Raw genomic sequence first — 19528 nt, forward strand, 5'->3', positions numbered from 1 at the left:
AAATTGAAAACGTTATTATTATAAGGATTCTCAATTGATACTGGTACCTACAAGCAAAGAGGATTTGAAGAAGAGAGTTACTATCATGGTAAATTTTGTAGCTACAGTTCATTTACTGCCATCTTTCGACAGAAGATTAAACCTGTTTGAACGCCATTTGACTTTGATCCTTATTCTTTAACTGATATGTGTTAACTTTCTAAATATTAATATTCACGCCATCTACTCGAGCATAGGCTGAAGGTTGTGGCGCCATCGCTCGAAAACATGGAACCATACCTTTGGCCTATAGTCGAGTAGATGGCGTGAATATTAATATTTAATAAGTTAACACATATCACTGAAAGAATAAGGATCAAAGTCAAATGGCTTTCTAACAGTTTTATGTTCTGTCGAAAGATGCCAGTAAATTTACAGTGGCTACATAATTTACTTTGACAATCCGTCTCTATTGCTACAAGTCAATGTAAAGCTCTATCAGACTTGATTTCGTCTCGATACAGTTTAATTAAATAAGTAATTAGAAAAAAATGTAGACCGCACCTGCACTTACGAGTACCATCAGGTGAGATCTTACATTTATCCAATAAATTAATAAAAAAGTGCAAGTAGTCAAATCTATTTCTAAGGACAAGCGACTAATCAAGTTAATATATCTTAATAAGCTCCGCTTAAAAAGCCATGTTCACGCCCATGCCTCCTATGGGGTCAGAGCATTGTCTATGAGTTAAAACATTTGTTTTGCTAATCGTGCTTATTTATGAACGACTTTATTTATGTGACATACCGTTTTTAATGAACTGTTGAAATTTGGCTGATATATATCCATGGTATCCAATTTATCGTCCTAATATTATTCAGTAGAAAGTTTATTGTGTAGGTGGTTAATACATAAGTATGTAAGTTAAATGTTTGTGATGTTTCTGTTTAACTAATCACTTTTTCTTTATCCATGCCAGCTGTTTCAGATCAAATGACCTTATCAGACAATAATTGACGAAGGAAGGCTTGTTTTTTTTGCATTAACAATTGTAATATAATTACAAGGAGGTCCCTTTTAGTAAGCTCAAGGAAAGTGCCTTATAGATAGCTTACTTATTATTACCTACAACAAAAGTTTAGCTTTTCAAACAACGATTTCCTCAACAAAATCGTTAAAGTAATGACTTAATAAGATCTTCGCACTATTCCGTACCTCAGGCCCAAACGTAGTATGTATCTGTGAGGTAAATGCCTCTGTTACCTTCTTAGACAGTTGGCTATGTGGGCGGCGTCGCCAGGGGCTTTAGGCAGCAAACAACCACATTACCTTTATGATTTGTAATTCGCGACTTTTCGAAGTGTTGCCATATTATCGATAGAGGCGTGTTAGCACCGTGGTATAACGGTCTTATTTCCACAATTCTGCCGTCAATAGGAAGAAGAGGATTGTACTTAATGAACAAAGACGGCAGAAGACTACAGCTATTATTATGATTGCTTCCCTCCCAATATTTTCCGTCATGTTAATAAAATTGCATAATTCCCAAAATTTATGGATCGTGTTGCTAAACCTTAACACTTTCCAGCAATTTCGCGTTCCAGGGAAATTAAATTTCACGCTTAATTATCACTTTTGCGCGTATATTCGGAGTATGTCGTCGCCATAACTCACTGCGTAATAATACGGCGGCCATGTTGGAGGATGCGCATGCGGCGGTCGGTGCAAGTCTCAGGCGTGGGCGGTTGCAATTTACCTCTTACAAAGAAGACCATTTCAACTTACATTTTGGCATCAAAATTATATCTAAATGATGTCAGTTAACCGTGCGTCTCGCCAATACAGGCACGGACAAGTAGGAGAGTGAAATACATGCGCGACAGACTTTATTTAGATACCATTTTGATGTCACAATGTAAGTTTAAATTGACCTCAAGTACGAATTACGCCATTTCTCTATGACATATACACAGTGGCGGATTTGTAGTGTTGGCCGCCCTAGGCCCCAGTTGCTGTAGTAACTACTAGCCGCCCCTTTCTCAGCACCCATATATAGACTGCCGCCTTGCTGCCGCTCTAGGCCCGGGCCTACTGGGCCTTAGGGCTAATCCACCACAGCATATACAGTCAGCAACAGTAGTAGCTTACACTGAGAGAAAAATCATGACCAGGAATTAATAAACAGTTCTGTACTGGGGGAAAAAATGAAGTTTTAGTAGTAATCATGGAAGTTTCACTATTTCTGTAAAATTTATTTATTTCTACAAACAGCTCAGTAATACTAAATCTAATTTCGGCAAACAGACTTTAGTAAATGGAGCATTAAACAAAGTTCAGTATTTGTTACAATCCATTTTTATTACTATGTACTAAAATTCTCCGATTTTTACTAGTAAAGTTTGTCATTTTTGGAAAAAAGCATCTGTGATTTCAAGTTATGATTTTAGTAAATGTCTCACTTACATAGTTTTGTAATATCTAAAAAACGAGTTCGCGGGAATAACATTACCCCATTTAAAATAACAATTCAGTTGTTACTATAGCGACATTACAAAGTTTACTGGTATTTAGTAGATAGACTTGTTGTGTTTATGTTCATTGTTGTACCAATCACTAAACGAGTTTTGTAATACCAACACAGCGAAACGAATGTTAGTGATTTTAGTAAAATTTACTACTTGCTACGTTCATTTGGTTAGAGTTAGTATTGTGTCGGATGTCGGGCGGGCGTGTCTCGTGTCTTCTTTGTTTAAAACATACTTAAGTTAAATAATAAATTTAGGATATATTGTGGGCCATGGACATATTAACCCGCGACCTACTGTGTAGTTGGGGTCTACAGGAATATATTGTTCTGCAACTTCGAGCTAGCTGTTGTTATTCTAGTGATAATGACATCATAGGTAAATCTACACTGTTTGCAATTCCAACCTCCCTAGCACAGGTGCGCCGCGAGAGCATGTTGCGCGCGTAATAACTACTATATAGTCTCTTTCTGACTGTATGAATAAGAAAGGAATGGGTAGAATATCTCGACAGGCTTTTATAGTGCCTCTTTAGTACAGAGATATACTACCAAATGCTTTTTTATTCATACAGACAGAAATAGAGACGGGTAGCTACCACGCGCGCGACATGCTCTCGCGGCGCCCGTTTGCTAGGGGCGGAGGAATTGCAAACAGTTTAGTTTTTGCCTGTGACGTCATTATCTCTAGAATAACAACAGCTAGCTTGGAATCGCAGTACAGTTTAGTAAAACCTATGACGTCATCGTCTCCGATATTGCTAAAGCACGCTTAGAATTACAAAACGGTTAGTTTTCACCCATGACGTCATCACCTCCGATATTGCTAAAGCACCTCTCGGAATAACAAAACCAAATTTCTGAAATTACTCTAGCATACTTCAAATTACAAATATAGAAGTTGTATTTCCTACTAAATGGAAATTGCAAAAGTCAATTTGTTCCTATTAGTTGACTCTCCTTGTCCCCGGATTAAGTTTTATTTTTGTAATTCTAAGTGTGTTTTTGTTAGTTTTTTGTCTCAGTGTACTGGGCCAGGTATTAAACATGACCTGTATATTCTTACTCTTATGTGTAGGTAAAGACTGTAACGTAAAGTAACGTGTGTTCACATCATTAGTGTTATTACCATTTAATTACTTACTTACTTTTCCAGTTAAAATGTCCCGCGATAATGCAGGAGCCCACAATGTGGTACAGCAAAGTAGTGTAGTCAGCTTCTTCCAATATCATACCTTATTTTGTCACCTCAAAGTGACGCTGCATTGTACAGTTAGGTGTATATAGAAATGTCCGAGCGTGGATTTAAAAGTCAGCCTGCAGCGAAGCGCATATAACTTGCACCGAACGCAACGCAACCGTTCATTAGCGTGCGGATAATTACGCGCTGATAAAGCGAGCAAATTGTCTCCGAATTATCCGACGTGTGATGGATATCTCTGGGCGCATCCCTTCTTGTCACCTCGAAATGACTACTTGTAGTACTTGTACGGTTAGCGGTACAGTCAACATTAAAAGTAGCGTATGGAATAACGCGCCAAAAGTATCTGCCACCCTGGAAGCGCGTTAGGGAAATTAAATCGAAAAAAAAATCGCCAAAATAACAGTAGGTCTCCTTTGAAGTTAAACACTTGGTTTTATTCAATAATCGCACTTTCCACATATTTGAATTGACACAAGCAAGTGTTTCCACTTGTTTACGACAAACGTACACCACTTTTTCCCCTCTGGTAGGTACCTAATCTAAATATCACTCCGATAAGTGCTTGGTAATCAACTCCACACGTTTCCGCAGGATTTAATTAATCGGTCTATTATAGGCTACCTACCCAACCACGATTTTTATTATTGACGTTACTTTTCCCCAAGCAACTTTTTCCATCATTATTGGTCCAAGACGCTCGTATCTGTCATGGGGTCATGACAGAACTTGCCATACGTGATGTTTGATAAAAGATATTCGAATTGATTAAACAAGCACTTTATTGTAATTATTATTTTAATCTCAGTCGGTCATTAATTTCTAAGCCTAGACGCGAAGAGAGAGAGCGGGACAACGAGGTGCGAGGGAGAAAGCACTTAAATTGCGTTCGCTAAGCATGCGTTCTTACACCATAGATATGCAACTTTGTTGCTGTTTGATAGTTCACCACATTAATTTTCTCCTAATTTACCATAATACCTCTAAGCCAACTTTACACCATACGGTGTCTTCAATTAATTGTTGCAAAAAACTTTTGGAAGAATTTGGGGAATTTGCATCTGATTAAAAAGCAGGTTTTTGCCGGTGCGGTCTTACACGGAGATTGCGTTTGGGACGATAAGGCAATGTGAGGTAACGTTGGCACTGGACTTTGTGCTCATCTAATAAATGAGGTAATTGACACCAGCAGCTATTTTACTATAGGTATATATATTTACTATAGGTATATCACAGGGCGATTTGGATCAGGATGAAAAATCCGTAAATTTTTGAATTATTGCATTGTTATGACCACGAAAAATTGCACCGTACTTCTCTCTTCTTAGCCTGAGACTGCAGCCATAAGAACATGTTATATAGGTATCAACAGATTTTTTAGTCTGATCCAATTCGCCCTGTGCTCCCATTCGCCTCGGTCAACTATAATGAAAAAAAAAACTGTAGCAGAGTTCGTAACAGACGTTTTATAATATGCTTCATAAAAGAAACAATAATTTATTTTGTTTCAATTTTAACACAGACAGCTGTAAGTATAAAAAAATAAATTCACATCTTAAAATTGTTAAAAAATTACACAGAAATTAATAAAATAAAATCTTATTACCCCTTAAAACAGTTAATACGAAATTAACAACAAAGTAGGCCACACTCGAGATACTTGTCTTAGATGGTCAGAAATCGATAAAATTTGTCGAGTTTTTAAGAAATAACTGATAAAGCCAATAAGGTACCCCACGTCACCTGATAAGCTACCTTTTTGGAAGCAAGTGGGAAATAAAATAAATTAAATAATTGTTTATTTTCATCGATTCGGCCGTAAAAATACAGTAAAAGAAGGTGACAGTTCTAATTAAATAAACGTAAAATATTTAAAGGCGGTAATATCAAAGACGCCAATTATAGGTGTCAAATTAATTTACGAAAAGTGAAATGGTTCACCTGCAAGAAAATAACATACAGGAGAGGACGCTCTTTTGGAAACAACATTGTAAACTCTGAAGTAATTATGTAATATTAAAAATACCATACAAATACAAATAATTCATTGAGTAAAAGTATAGTACAGTAAAATATGTTAAAAAGGAAAAGATTAACCATAATCACAGGATTCGTGACGTCTTAAATCAAGAAATTGAGAGAAATAATTACCTGTAAAACATTTGAACGAGTGCATCAAAGTAAAATTTAAAATTTTGGAAGGTACTTAAGTTTTATACCCATCAGATCACGGTACAGCCGGCCTAGCCAAGGTGTCAATCGCTATCGCTTCGACAACGAAACGCTTTGTGTCTCTCTATCACTCTTTCATATTAGTGCGACAGTGACAGTTGCGCTTCGATCGCTACGGAGCGTAAGCGATTGGCATCTTGGCTACGCGGCCTGCACCTGCACTTTACATACAGCCACTAATAATACGCCTCAAAATCACAGCTCGGTCGTGTTTGCTTTAAGCAAGAACTGTTAATTTTGCCGGCAATTTATTTTTATGCCCAATCGTCCTGTCTTTATCCGACTACCGTAAACCGATAACTGTCCGGTGAGATGGCCTATAATTTGAGAAAGACAATGTAAAATTTTACGATATAATCGTAACGAAGTGAGAAGCCGTGTTTGCTTTCCAGCAGGTGATTATGGTGTGGGGACACAAAATGTCAATGTAATTTTACCTGATGCCACCGAGTCACTTCACCTTCTTTGCACAAAATACATCTCTGCATCCCTTGTGTTGTTTATTTATTTATTTAAAAGTTGCACATGCAAGTACCTATGCAGTGCTTAATCAAACCACTTAAACATTAATTCCACTTTTAACATTAAAACATTTAAAAAATTAATAATATTATTAAAAATTAAAGAAACAAATATCATCAATTCAGGCTTATTCTAATTCAAATGTCATATATTTTATTTTGATAAAAGTCAACAATAAATAATCCTCCTCAGTCGTTCACTCTTGACAGAGTGGTCGTGGTTGTATGATGAGACGTATCTATCGTGGATAACGCAGCCCTCGCAATGCGCCTCCACTTGCCACGGTCTTCAGCGTTACGGGAACATTGGACTATGGTGGTTTGTGTCGCAGATTTGATCAGGTCTGTCCAGCGCGTAGGTGCATGACCGACCTCGTGACCGCTTGCCTTCCACTCGTCCCTGGACAACGAGACGTTCCATGGAGTTTTGGTTTCGTGTAACGTGCCCGAAGTATTTGAGGATTCGTATTTGAACAGTCGACGATAATCTCTCCTTCACTTTGAGTTCTTCCAAGATCGAATCATTGGTCCGAAACGCAGTCCAAGGAATTCGCAGTAGTCTCCGCCAGCACCACATTTCGAGTGCGTCAATTTTGCGTCGATCTTTCAGACGCACCGTCCACGTTTCTGCACCATAAAGAAATATTGGGAAGACTAAGCTTCTCATCAGGCGCACTTTCGTGGTTTTAGTGATGTTGCGGTTGCACCAGACTCTGTTCAGCTTGTCAACGGCAGATCTTGTGATAGCACATCTCCTGCGGATCTCGTCCTCACACCCACCATTGTTCGTGATCGTGGAGCCGAGTTATATGTAGCTTTGGACAATCTCACAGTTGCCAATCATGGAGACATCAGGTTGATTTAGTTCCGCTCGATCCACGATCATCATTTTGGTCTTATCTCTGTTGATCGCGAGTCCGAAGGAGAGGCTTGTTGTCTCTAGGCGTAATAAATAATAGTCAAATACAATTAAGCGTCATTACATCGTGAGGAAACCGGACTAATCCCAACAAGGCCTAGTTTCTCCTCTGGGTTTGGAAGGTCAGATGGTAGTCGCTTTCATAAAAACTAGTGCCAATTCTCGGGATTAGTTGCCAAGTGGACCCAGGCTCCCATGACCCGTGGCAAAAAGCCGGGATAACGCGAGGAAGACGATGACAATTAAGCGTCATTATAATTCAATCAATATAATATACTATTCTATGTTATTACAATGAATAGTGCTTTAAATACATATCTTATTTTTCGGGCATTAAATGTTGTATGTATGTGTATGTACTTTGCAAACGTATTACAAAATGCCATGCACAGTTGGCTTGGTATCTAAGCCTTTTCTAGTCAGTTAAGGCCGTTAACACCTTACAACCGTACACATTTTCGATCAACTTTGACCCAAAAAAGTTATCAATAAGGTTGATATATTTCTGAGCATTTAAAAAGTAAAAAATACGCGTGACCACGCACGGAGGTGCAGCACAATAGCACAATAGTGGGGACATAGTGCGGTCGTACAATGCGGCCCGTGTATGCTGGCCTTATGATGATAAATGTTGGATATTGTGCGGGCTTGTCATAGCCGTACGGTGTGCACGGGAGAAGAAATTGAGGCTTTAATTTAAAATACTACCTTCTGAGGTGTTACATGGGGTTCTTCAAGAAGCAGGTATTTAGGGTTATCTAAGGTCAGCAACGCATAAGTGGCTCCTCTGATGTTGCTTATGTCCATGGGCGGCGATGATTGATTCCCATCAACCGGCTCGTCTACTCGTTTGCTTCCTATTACATAAAAAAAGGAAAGTCTATTTTACAATTTTGCGGTAGGTAGTTAAATGCGTAACATATTAAATTTTCAGTTCTAAAATAATTCCCTGAGTACTGTGTGAAGTTTAAACAAAAAAAAAACAGTACTTACAGATAAAGCTAAAAAAAATTGCACTTATCCTTCAAATATGTTATTAAATTATACTTGTAATTAAAAATAGACGAATATATCAACTTGGCTCAACATAACCTAAGTTTCATCCTAAATATAATTAAATGAAGTCATGGGTAAGCGCTAGTATAAGTACGCCAACAACAACAACAACAACAATTACCTACTACCTACTACTATAGGTATATACCTACATAAGTACAAAAACGTATTTGCGTTCAGTTTATAAGCTCAGTATGTATCTATTTTCACACCGCAACTAAAGGTTTTGAATGTTTTGATACTGATTGCGCGCATTTAAAGCTATTAGTTAAATTTGCATTATTATCTTAATTCCCGGCAATTAAAACATAAAAACAACATCGATAATCAAATGTATCTATATAAGATATGTATACGGTAATGTACCTAGACTAATCTATTATTTTATTCGTGCATAAAGTAGATATTAGCTTAGATGTAAATGGTTATACTCCAGTTATGCTTGCAGATAAAAATAATAATAATTGTTGAAATATAATTCCTGCATATATTTAATCTGTAAATATCTCATACGCATGATAGTTTAAAAAATCGAGCTACATATTATAATTTAATATTTTGCGCAACCGTAACTTTACTGGCCTAAATAGTAGATATAATTATCTTTTAATAAACGATTATGATATTATTATGCCACATTTGCGGACGGTACACACGTGTGAATCGTTTATTTAGAGCAGACTGTACAATAACTTTTCGGAGGTGACCGGACTTTGTCCAAGACGCGTCCGTCATGCTCATGCCTGGGGACGTCATTATGCAATAACTGTTTTCTCAAATGTTGTTATACATATTATTATTTTCAATTTACAAAGGTTTTAAATATTAATAACTAACATAGGTAATACTTTTTTCCTCTCATCTACTCCAAGGTTAACTGGAAGAGATCCCTCAAAGGAATAAAGTAAAATGAGTTCGCCTTTGTACTTAACTTGTTCTTATGTCAGTTACTTTTATAATATGTTTTTGTAGGTAAGGTACCGATTAAAATGTATTTGATCCGTTTTAATATTTAATTCTACAAAGGAATTTTTAGAAATTGTTTCCGTGCATTACGTGCATGCGGTAGATAATATTTAAAAAGTACGATTTAAATGCGATTCACGTAATGAAGTATTTTACTTATCAGACATTGTATTTGAAGCGTAGTCGTATTTAAAACACATATTTTTATTTACACCCTCATTAACTCGACTTTATGCAACAATTTACACCAGTAAGGATATTTAAATATTTCACTCCGTTAATTCGTATGAAATGGATTCTAAATATTGCCTGGACATACGCTATTAACCTCACACCTGCCTTACTGCCTTCGTGCGTCTAGTTTGAAACCAAAACGCACCAAGAGTATTCAAAAACTTATTCTATTTTCAACTTTGATACTCATTCAATAAAGTTGAAAACCAAAAAAATAATCATAGCACATGATGCTATGCTATTTGCATATGCTACAGGTATTATAGTAATGTGAGACAATTTGCGTGCATTCATTATTTCTAATAGCAAAACAAATTAATAAAAACCCGTATCTTTTTCCTATATCTTGAATTTTTAATTTTATTGTTAATTCTTTCCATAGATCTTATTTACTTATTTAGAGCTAAGAGATCGCTATTTTGAATAAATTATTTACCTACTTACTAAATTTACAGCAATGTTTTTCACAGCTAACTTCCTTTTTCATATATATTAATGTTATCTCATTTCAAGAGTCATTTGTCTCAAAAGCAAGTTATTTAATGTAACTAATTAAATTAACTAATTCATTTGAAAAACAATTTGAATTAACATACTAGAAAGAAAATTAAATTAAACACATAATTATACAAATTGCATTAAGAAAGAGTGATTAATGTATTAAGAAAAAAATACATAAAAGATATTTTCTGAGTAACTAATGTACTTATACCTAACATACAGCGTGCAAAAGGTTCACCGGCAAATAAAATATGCAGTTTATTGTAGCTCTCGGTTGACACGGTTGTTGCGTGTGCGCATGTCACTTTGCAGCCACGCCCGCTGTATTAAAAATAACGATAAATGGCGCGTCATTAACCAGCATCAATATTAATGACTGATTTAATAGTATTCAGATTAGTTGACACTTAGTTCAGACAGTATGTTAGCACCGGATAGTAATTAGAAATGCCCTGATTCATGTAGTGGTTGTCAGTTTGACACTTGGATAAATTAATTCGTCTTGTGAAATCAATTTTCTTTATATAATACTGTCTTTTAATAATTGGTCGGTGTTTGTTAAACTAAATGCTTGTTTTTAGTATAATTTAATCCATAAGCTGAATATAACCCAAAAAAGAAAATTGTTAGAAAGTTGCAATTGCGAAAGCTACATATTCTTTTCTTATTTTAATAATTGTTTTTATTTTTGCTGATAGTTGTCTATCAATAAACACCTTGTTTATTCATAGGTACTGACTGAATTGAAATATTTTTTTAAATAGTTTTCATTTGTATTTTCAGGTCAGTGGTTAGACGCGGCAAGGTCGGTTAAAGCATGAGTGTGTTTGTTTTGTACTTTTATTTTCTTTTTTTTTTTACCTTTCGTGACAGATATAAAACTATTTTAGTTTTTGGCATTTATTTTCTTTATTTACGCCAATTAATGTTTTGTTTTATATTGACGGAATGTTCCAGAAAGTGTTGACGTCTCTTAAAAATTAATATGAGTACTAACAATTTTGGTTCTTTGTCGTATACGGCATCCCTAGTTGACACAATTAATAGAGGCTGCCCACGTGCTGTTCTGCTGCGGTTAAGGGGCGATCCACTGCATTTAAAGGCTGTGACCACTTTGAAGTGAAATTGGCCGACGCCGTACTACCGATTATTTTTCTTAGTTACTACTGGGAAAAGCGTCAGCTATGCTATGCGTGTTTTGGAGCGCAGCATGGTGTTCCGGATGCGATCCGTCCTCGTGACACCTAGAATGCAGCGCTCCATTGCTCTCTGGCAAACCTTCAATTTGGAATTCTGGTACTCGGTGAGGGACCATGTTTGGATATGTAGTGGTAGTAGTAAAACACTTTATTGTACAAAAATCTAAACAAAACAGGAAAAATAACATTCGTCATTAGTATAAAGGCGAACTTATCCCTTTTAGGGATCTCTTCCAGTTAACCTTTAAGCAATTAGGACAGGTAGAATGCACAATTTTTTATAAACAATGACATAAAAATTTTTTTTTCATATCCATATACCCATAGCACAGAATAAATAATAGTACTAGGTACAGAAGACTCACTCTCTAACAAAACGCGTCTGTTACAATCAGCTCAGATATGGCCCTAGGTCGCGACAGCGCCACGCGCGGCTTATGGCTTTCCCCAAAATTGGGGCGGAACGGATGTACTTTTAGTTACCTGCAGCAAATAAGCGACGAAATCGCGGAGTGAGGCACGCCTGCCCATAGGTAATATAATACCGGGTGTGGCCTGTAATATGAGCAAAAAATTAAACAGTAGGCTGTACTCCTCATACTGGCCAACATTTGTTCAGCGACTTTTAAAAATAACTTGTGGTTTGATTTTTAATACACTTTAAAGTTTATTCTAAGACGCAATGTATTGCGAATTTTGTTATGTTTAAGGCGTGACAAGCAACGTCAATCACAATGATATGGCGTGGCGATGGCGTCCATTGAAGATAATGTTTATTTTGTATGAAAAATAGGGAGTCTAAATACTTCATAATTTTTAAAAGTTGTTGAACAAAAGTGTCACCTTTAGAGGAGTACAATCTATGTTTTAATTATTTGCTCGTGTTACAAGCCACACCCGGTATAAAACAAACATTAATTGGCTTGCCGCTTAAATATTAAAATAATTTATCCAACGCGTAAATAAATATAGTAGTAGGTACTTAACTTGACATTTCGTCATTAACAAAAAATAAAGATATGCATAATCAGATTAAGACAACTGTACCGGCCATACTAATAATGTCAACTATTAAACTGTGTTTAAATGGCGCCGCCTTTGCTCCCGTTACTTATTTAGCGAAATACCGCCAATTATTTTCGAACTGGACGCTGTAACATGCGACGATATAATAAAACGAACATTTTATTTTGCGGGGCTTAATCAACACGTGGTCAATGTTAATGTAATTTTCAAATCAACTGGTTTTGTTAAGTGAGTTGCGAGGGAGAAGCTTAGAATCGGACCAAGGTAACTCTGCTTTGCGTTTGCAATGACGAAGTGTAGCCATGTCGTCATTAATGTCATATGTCTATGAAAATCTGAAGTTTACTATGACGCTGCCTCACTTTGTTCCGTTCAAGTCAGTGCAAAGTTTGCTTCGACATACTCTACTTGTGTCACAGAACTAATCATAGTACTACCGTACAGAAATGAAACTTCCTACAAAACTGAAGTTTGACAGCGATTCAGGGTCGAATCATGCTGTCACTTTCTAATATATGGCACTATAATCCCTTTCGGCTATTTAGGGTTGTCAAAATTCAAGCCTTTATCTTATTGTGGTCGTGCAGGCAAAGGGAATTCAAGTTGTGTCAACTCTAATAATTGCTCGGAGCAATGCTGAGCCGAACGGAGCCGAGTTTGCCCGAAGGGAGGAGTTTCGCACCCCTGTTCGTGTCTGTAATACTTTGTATACGCGCCCTAAACACTCGGCTGTCGGCTAAACATAATTTCCAAAATCACAAGGTGCAAAAGTATTTCAATAATACCTAACTCATACCTTGGGCACAGAGGATTAGGTCATTCATTTTAATTAAGTTTTGAAATTAGCCAAAGTAATTTTTTTCTTGTGTTCATTAATCAAAACCCTTAAAGATATCATAAGCCTTTTAGCAAATTAATAACTCGTAAGTGCTATTTATCATATTCACAGTTGAAATAATTTAATGTTTGCAATTTAAAAGCATTTCTTTAACCGTGTTGAGTGCAAATGTTATTTATACGTCATAATTTGATAGAAGTTTGACATTTAAAATAACACTTGCACTGCGTGTGCTATCAAAATCATTGCAGACTTTTCTTGGTCTAACTCTACCTTAGTATGTTAGTATGTATACTTTTAATAGGCATGTAGCATGTATCTTTCCCATAGTTAACTCGTAAAGTGAGTTACTTAAAATTCTGATCTAATGACAAGTCGCGCACTTTGAAACCTCGTCAAGTAGTTGTGTTTAGATATACCTTTATACTGTACTCACCGCAATACCAATTGACGAATGAGGTTATAATGCTATCTCCTTTACTCTTGTTAAGCCCAACCACGAGCGAAAGAGATGGCTTTATGACCTCAGTCACCATTTGGTGTTGCGGCTACTATATTGGTTCTGTGAGCTGTATATAACCTTGCGAATGGGTTCAAATCCTGGTAAGGACATTTATTTGTGTGTTTATCAAAATATTTGTTCCTGAGTTATGAACTTATGCATATTTTCCATGTAAGTATATAAACCTATATAATGTATATATATATCATTGTCTAGTACCCAGCACAACACAAGTCTTATTGAGCTTATTGTGGGAAAATCTGTGTAAAATTGTCCTATAATATTTATTCATTTTAATACTTACTACTAAGCAGTGCGATTTTGATGATTTGAAAAGGAAAGTGAAATATATTATACAAAGTGGCAAAACAATCTCATTTGCATATGTTTAGTAAAGATAACTGCCACATTTTATTTAAGACGTGGCGTTAAACTTAAACGTCTTAATCAACATTAAATTCGGTGCCAGATTAAACAATAACGCTTTTAACGACTCCATAAATTCAAGCCGAATGCGTCAATTTTACGCCCATGTACAGAAGCTAATAAAAAGGATATAAAATTAACAAACTTACTTTTACGCTGATTCGTAGGCGTAAATTATATGCAGAGATATGTAGGGAGTTACACATTTACCCCCTTATTCATAACATAAAACTTTACGGATCTAATTTAGTTAAATTATGTTTTATTCCTTTCTTACAAATACATAAGTCTAAATGACAGATAAAGACAAACGATTCATAGTTAATTCAGCCCAGTAAAGTGTTTATGAATACCATTTCGTCGTTTGTTGACACAACCTTCAACCATAATTTCGTAGAAATTTTGGCAGTTTTTAGGGTGATAACATTTTAAACTTAAATAGATTATATTAAAATAATAAAAAATCTGTAACTTCTGGTAAAACCTCGGCAGGCAAGGAATCTGTGCGACACCAAGTATTATGGCTGATTTAGACGGCGCGCGAACTCGCATGCGATTTTAGTTACATTGCGGACTGATTACGTTCAATTCAACCGACCGATCAAAACCCGTAATGTAATGAAACTCGCATGTGAGTTCTCGCATCGTCTAAATGAGCCCTTAGGTACTACGAGAACAGCATCCCCGCACCTTTGCCGTAAATTGAGAAACATTCATAGGTATTGCAACGATTTCGCACTGGCAAGTCAAGTCAAAGAGCTTAGATTTGAGGCCCGCATTTCATCTAAAAAAGATATTTTCCGTCGTAGGTATTTTCACGGAAACGTACGAACGTGTCTTGCTATTTCAGACAGTCTCGGTACAAAAATACTGACGTTGACTGAATTAGCATGACAAATACGAACGTTTCCGAGAAAATACGATGGAATACAATTATGCACTACATCTGTATCCACTCTTCTATACAACTAGTATGGCGACGTAGGTACATAAGTTGGGGCAGTTACTGTACCGGCGTATTTTTATATAAAGTATGGTTTGTAAGTGCGCCAGGCGCCACTCAAGGTTCGCAATTACACCGACATCTGGGTCACTACGTATGAATATTGTTGGGCTCGCGCTGGTCTTCCCTGCGCTGAGGGAGCAAAGGTTAGATTGCACGTTATTTTAGGAGAATTCTTGTTAATCCTTTGTTTTTTTGTTACTAATTGTATACTTGAAACGTAATCTAGTTATCATTTCTTTTTATTATAGCGTAATGAATACTCGTATGTCCTATTTTATCGTGTATTTTATTTAACGTTACGTGTACTTATTTCCTGTTCGTTTAGGTAAAATTTTGAACAATTTTTAACGCTGTCATAGAGATTTTTAACTTAACATCTATGAGTTAATTTAGAGTGCAGCTAAATTATTTTTCTTTCTTTTTTCGTAGTTTATTACCTACGTATTAGACTTTAAAAAAATATCACAAGTCCGTTGTCATTAGTTTTTAATTCTATATGCTTGTATGCCTTTAATGAATACCACGAAAATTAAAGGGTATAGAATCATCTTTAATGCACTCATTATTTTTTATCCAAATTTCTCCTGTCATCGGGAACATCAAAACTTTCTCAGTACGTGATCCCTTCATACTTTTTACTGTATGGCAACACGGTACCATAAACCTGTCCGATTGTGATGTCCGTATTAATTCTACAATCTCGTATCTTACTCTAATATATAAACGATCTTACACCTTGGACAATAAAGTCTAAAATCGAATAGTCTACTGTGAAAGATGAGAGATTGAAAAAGTTAATTAATTTTTATGATTACCGTTAATGGACGATTCGTTATTCGGGCATGGTTTAATTATTTCGCTAATGAAATTAAACTGCATTGTAATTTAATTGCTTATTGATTTATTATTTGTTTGTGACATAGCTAGCGAGTTTTCGCTCTATAGCTGGTTCTGATGTGAGCTTTTCCCACGGAAACTTTTGTAATAACTTAGGTTTGTTTGAATAAAGGTCACATATAACAGAAAGTTAAATTAAAATACGACACGCATAATTACCTTATGTTGCATTGGAAAACTGGTCCCTGTATTCCTACCGTATTTATCACTAGCTATATCATTAAGTCAGTGGGTATACCTTATAAAACTAAGTCCCCCGCCGCGTGTGTTTGTGTGTTTGTATGTTCGCGATAAACACAAACTACTGAACGGATTTTCATGTGGTTTTCACCTATCGATAGAGTGATTCTTTAGGAAGGTTTAGGTGTATAATTTGTTAACCCGTGCGAAGCCGAGGCGGGTCGCTAGTATTCAATAAAGTACATATTCGAACTTGTTTTCTAATGTAATGTAGGGCGTGCTGTGGGGCAGGATATTATAGTTAGGATTCATTATTAGATGTCTTTTTGAAAGTCTAGCCTTTGAGGATGAAATTAACAGAAATAAAAATCATCGAACCTCCACTCGAATAGGGAATACCTTGAATATTAACTTAGTTCCAGCCCAGCTACACATCATTTGTAGATATTGTTTGATTCTAGAAAATTATATAGCATTTAACCCTAGAATAAGGTCATGATGTAATTAGTGTAAGTGCTTATAACATGGGTAAAGGTGATAACATTAAGTTACGGCTAAGAAATAAACTTAATCATTTATTTCTAATAGCTTTTAAACACCAATAAATTCAATAATAACGTACAATAACGACGTAATAAAAACTTCGTAAGGTGCTCCTGAATATATACACAGCAGTTGCAAAGCGATACAATGTGTAACAAGAATAACATAGTATAACATTTTGATATTGAGTAAATATTACTTGTTATCCAATGTTTTATAACTGCTGTGTGAGGCTGATTATATATAGGCTGATATACTGATTTGTTTATATTTAATTGGTTATTTTAGAAAACTTTACTAAAATTCCTAATTACCGGTTGGATCATAACAAACAGATAACATTTAACTGTAATTAATGAACATTTATGATTTAAGCTTATACTTCGAAGTATAAGATAATATGATCAATTGATCATATTAGGTTTTGTGAATTGAGTCATATATATACAGATGGACTGAATTTGTAGCTTATTATATGCTACAACTGGTATGCGATGCACATAGCTCAAGTATGAAGTTCACATACAAGTTGCAGTAGAGATGCAGTCTTTTTTCTCAGCCTTTAACTAAGTGTTCTTATTGGTATCAGTTTGATTTGGAGATTTTCTGCCAGCATCAATTTGTTTTTACGTATACAACTCAAACATCATATAGGTGCCTACCTAATGTAAATAAATACGAGTATAGAATTTGTCGCGTGGGGCTATTTCAAACCTCTGGGATTGTTTTGAAGTATGGACGATAAAATATTTGAGAACGGGTAATTTAAACCATGAGTAACATTTTATGCAACTATTAAAGATGACTCACGCTAGAACGGTCCGGGTCCGGGCCGAGGTGTCTCTCACTTTGTTTTATATAAAAATCATTACGAGACCCATCAATTATCATAGAAGATGTGTGAGTCGGACAGAACCTGGACCGTTCTAGCGTATTACTGTGGCTCTAGTGAGTATTAGTGTGGCATAATTTACTCAAATTTTAAAATTCCAAATTTATAGTCCCATCCCATGGTTTCCAAACAGCTCTACAAGAAGGAACCTATAATAATTTCAAGCATTAAAGATTAACAAAATGAATGTGAAACCATAAATGACTCACGTAAGAGTCAGTAATATTGTGTGCTTACCTAATAACACTAACAGCTTGTTTGTTTGTTTGTAACAGGAGGAAGAGTCGACAGCCAAAGAAGGTTGCAAGGTAGGTGAAGGTGATGAAAGCGATGATGATGATGACTGACATCGGAAAATGAAGTAAATATAGCTGTTAATATCAACAAGACATTGTGTAGAAGGAATAAAAATGGACCTAAATACCTCCTTGTGGTACTCCACGGTTACTTTGCGTATGTGATTATGATTAATAAAATATTGTTATGTTATTATTACAATAAGTAGAGTTTCCCTACATGATTTGTAATCCCAAAATACTAAGGAGTAAACATAAACTAATTTTTAATTTAATCATAATAATGAGAAAAGATCTCTATTTGATGTAGGTACTTATATTTAGTTATGTTCTTATGTCTTTCATGGCTGACAAAAAAAATTACCTGTCGTTGTTCGTATTAGGAATAACTTGAAACACGTAATTATTATTTGCTTTTTTCTTTATTTGTTGTAATTTTATAACTTTTCTATACATTACATTACCATACATCACTTTTAATGTAAATAATTGTTGTCGAATCTTTCTTTACTCACAAATAAGGTAGGTATAACTAGTAAATCCTTCCTTTGGATTTATATAACTGGCTTTATGTCTCCTACGAAGGCTCGTCTCGTTTGTTTATTTATGATATAAATTTATCTGAAATACATTTATGTATTCAGTCAGAAAGTCACCTACGTGACAAGCGGTTACATGGTTCAGTTTTGCTAGTTTTTTATTGGAGAAAAAAACAGTGCTAATTAGTTAGCGTGTTACGAATAATGTACACTACTTAACAACTATCGGTTTCACCTGAAAAACTAACTGAATAGCTATGGTACAGTCAGTACCAGATATATTATATAGGTTTGCTGAACATGGTCGGCACAAAATGCTCTTGTTAAATGAATGATTGCATGTTTATTTTGTGTTTTGTTTCTAATTAAACTGTGTTATTTTGTAATTTGTTGTTTTATTTAATTTTATTTAACGCTTAATTGTACATAATTGGATGCATGGATTTGAAGTGTTTCTTCTTAATTTGTGCTCCAAAAATTTATGGAAAATTCTGTTCTCCATTTAAAAGTATCTAATTTTGGTCAAAATACGTCAGCACCTCTAGCACAACTGGCCGCGACAGGCGCGAGAAGAGACAGATCGGCGCGACTTGGCGGCTTGTCGCGTGTTGGCAGCACAACTCACGCGCGAGAGCCGCGACAATCTCGCGATCAGGTGTCACTGTCAGAAAATGACAACAATCGCGACTTTGAACTAAAATCCGTAGCACAACTGCCTATTTTGAGACAAAATATTCTCTCGGCTTTATGTCAATCCGCGAGTTGAAGTCTACGCGACTTTATAACGCGACTCGCTCTCGCGGGTGGTTTGCTTGTACTTTTTTAACTGAACTCATGATAATTATAACTTAAAAACAAGTTTCATATATATTGTAATAATATAATTTGTATAATTACTTATTGCACTAAGGGATAAGGAAGTATGGAATAATCACTAAATGCGCTTTACGCACTCTTATATCGATTATGCACGGTGATACCTACAAGTACCACAACACACCCATCATGTTTACAACTTTAATTTCAAACAGCTAGCTTGTAGGTACTCAA

General features: G+C 35.6%; 1 protein-coding gene across 2 annotated transcripts in view; it reads left to right on the top strand.

The window, feature by feature from the left end:
• Window positions 1–19528, top strand: part of LOC134794184 (serum response factor homolog) — a 327451-nt gene that overhangs the window by 84579 nt on the left and 223344 nt on the right. Inside the window, exon 3 of one of the 2 annotated variants that reach the window (XM_063765917.1) lies at window positions 17919–17951. The exons of the other annotated variant lie outside the window; for it this stretch is intronic. Coding sequence (XP_063621987.1) covers window positions 17919–17951 — 33 coding nt within the window. The remainder of the gene's footprint in view (window positions 1–17918; window positions 17952–19528) is intronic. 2 annotated transcript variants of the gene reach the window in all.

This window comes from Cydia splendana, chromosome 10 (genome assembly GCF_910591565.1).
Source record: "Cydia splendana chromosome 10, ilCydSple1.2, whole genome shotgun sequence".
NCBI lineage: Eukaryota > Metazoa > Arthropoda > Insecta > Lepidoptera > Tortricidae > Cydia > Cydia splendana.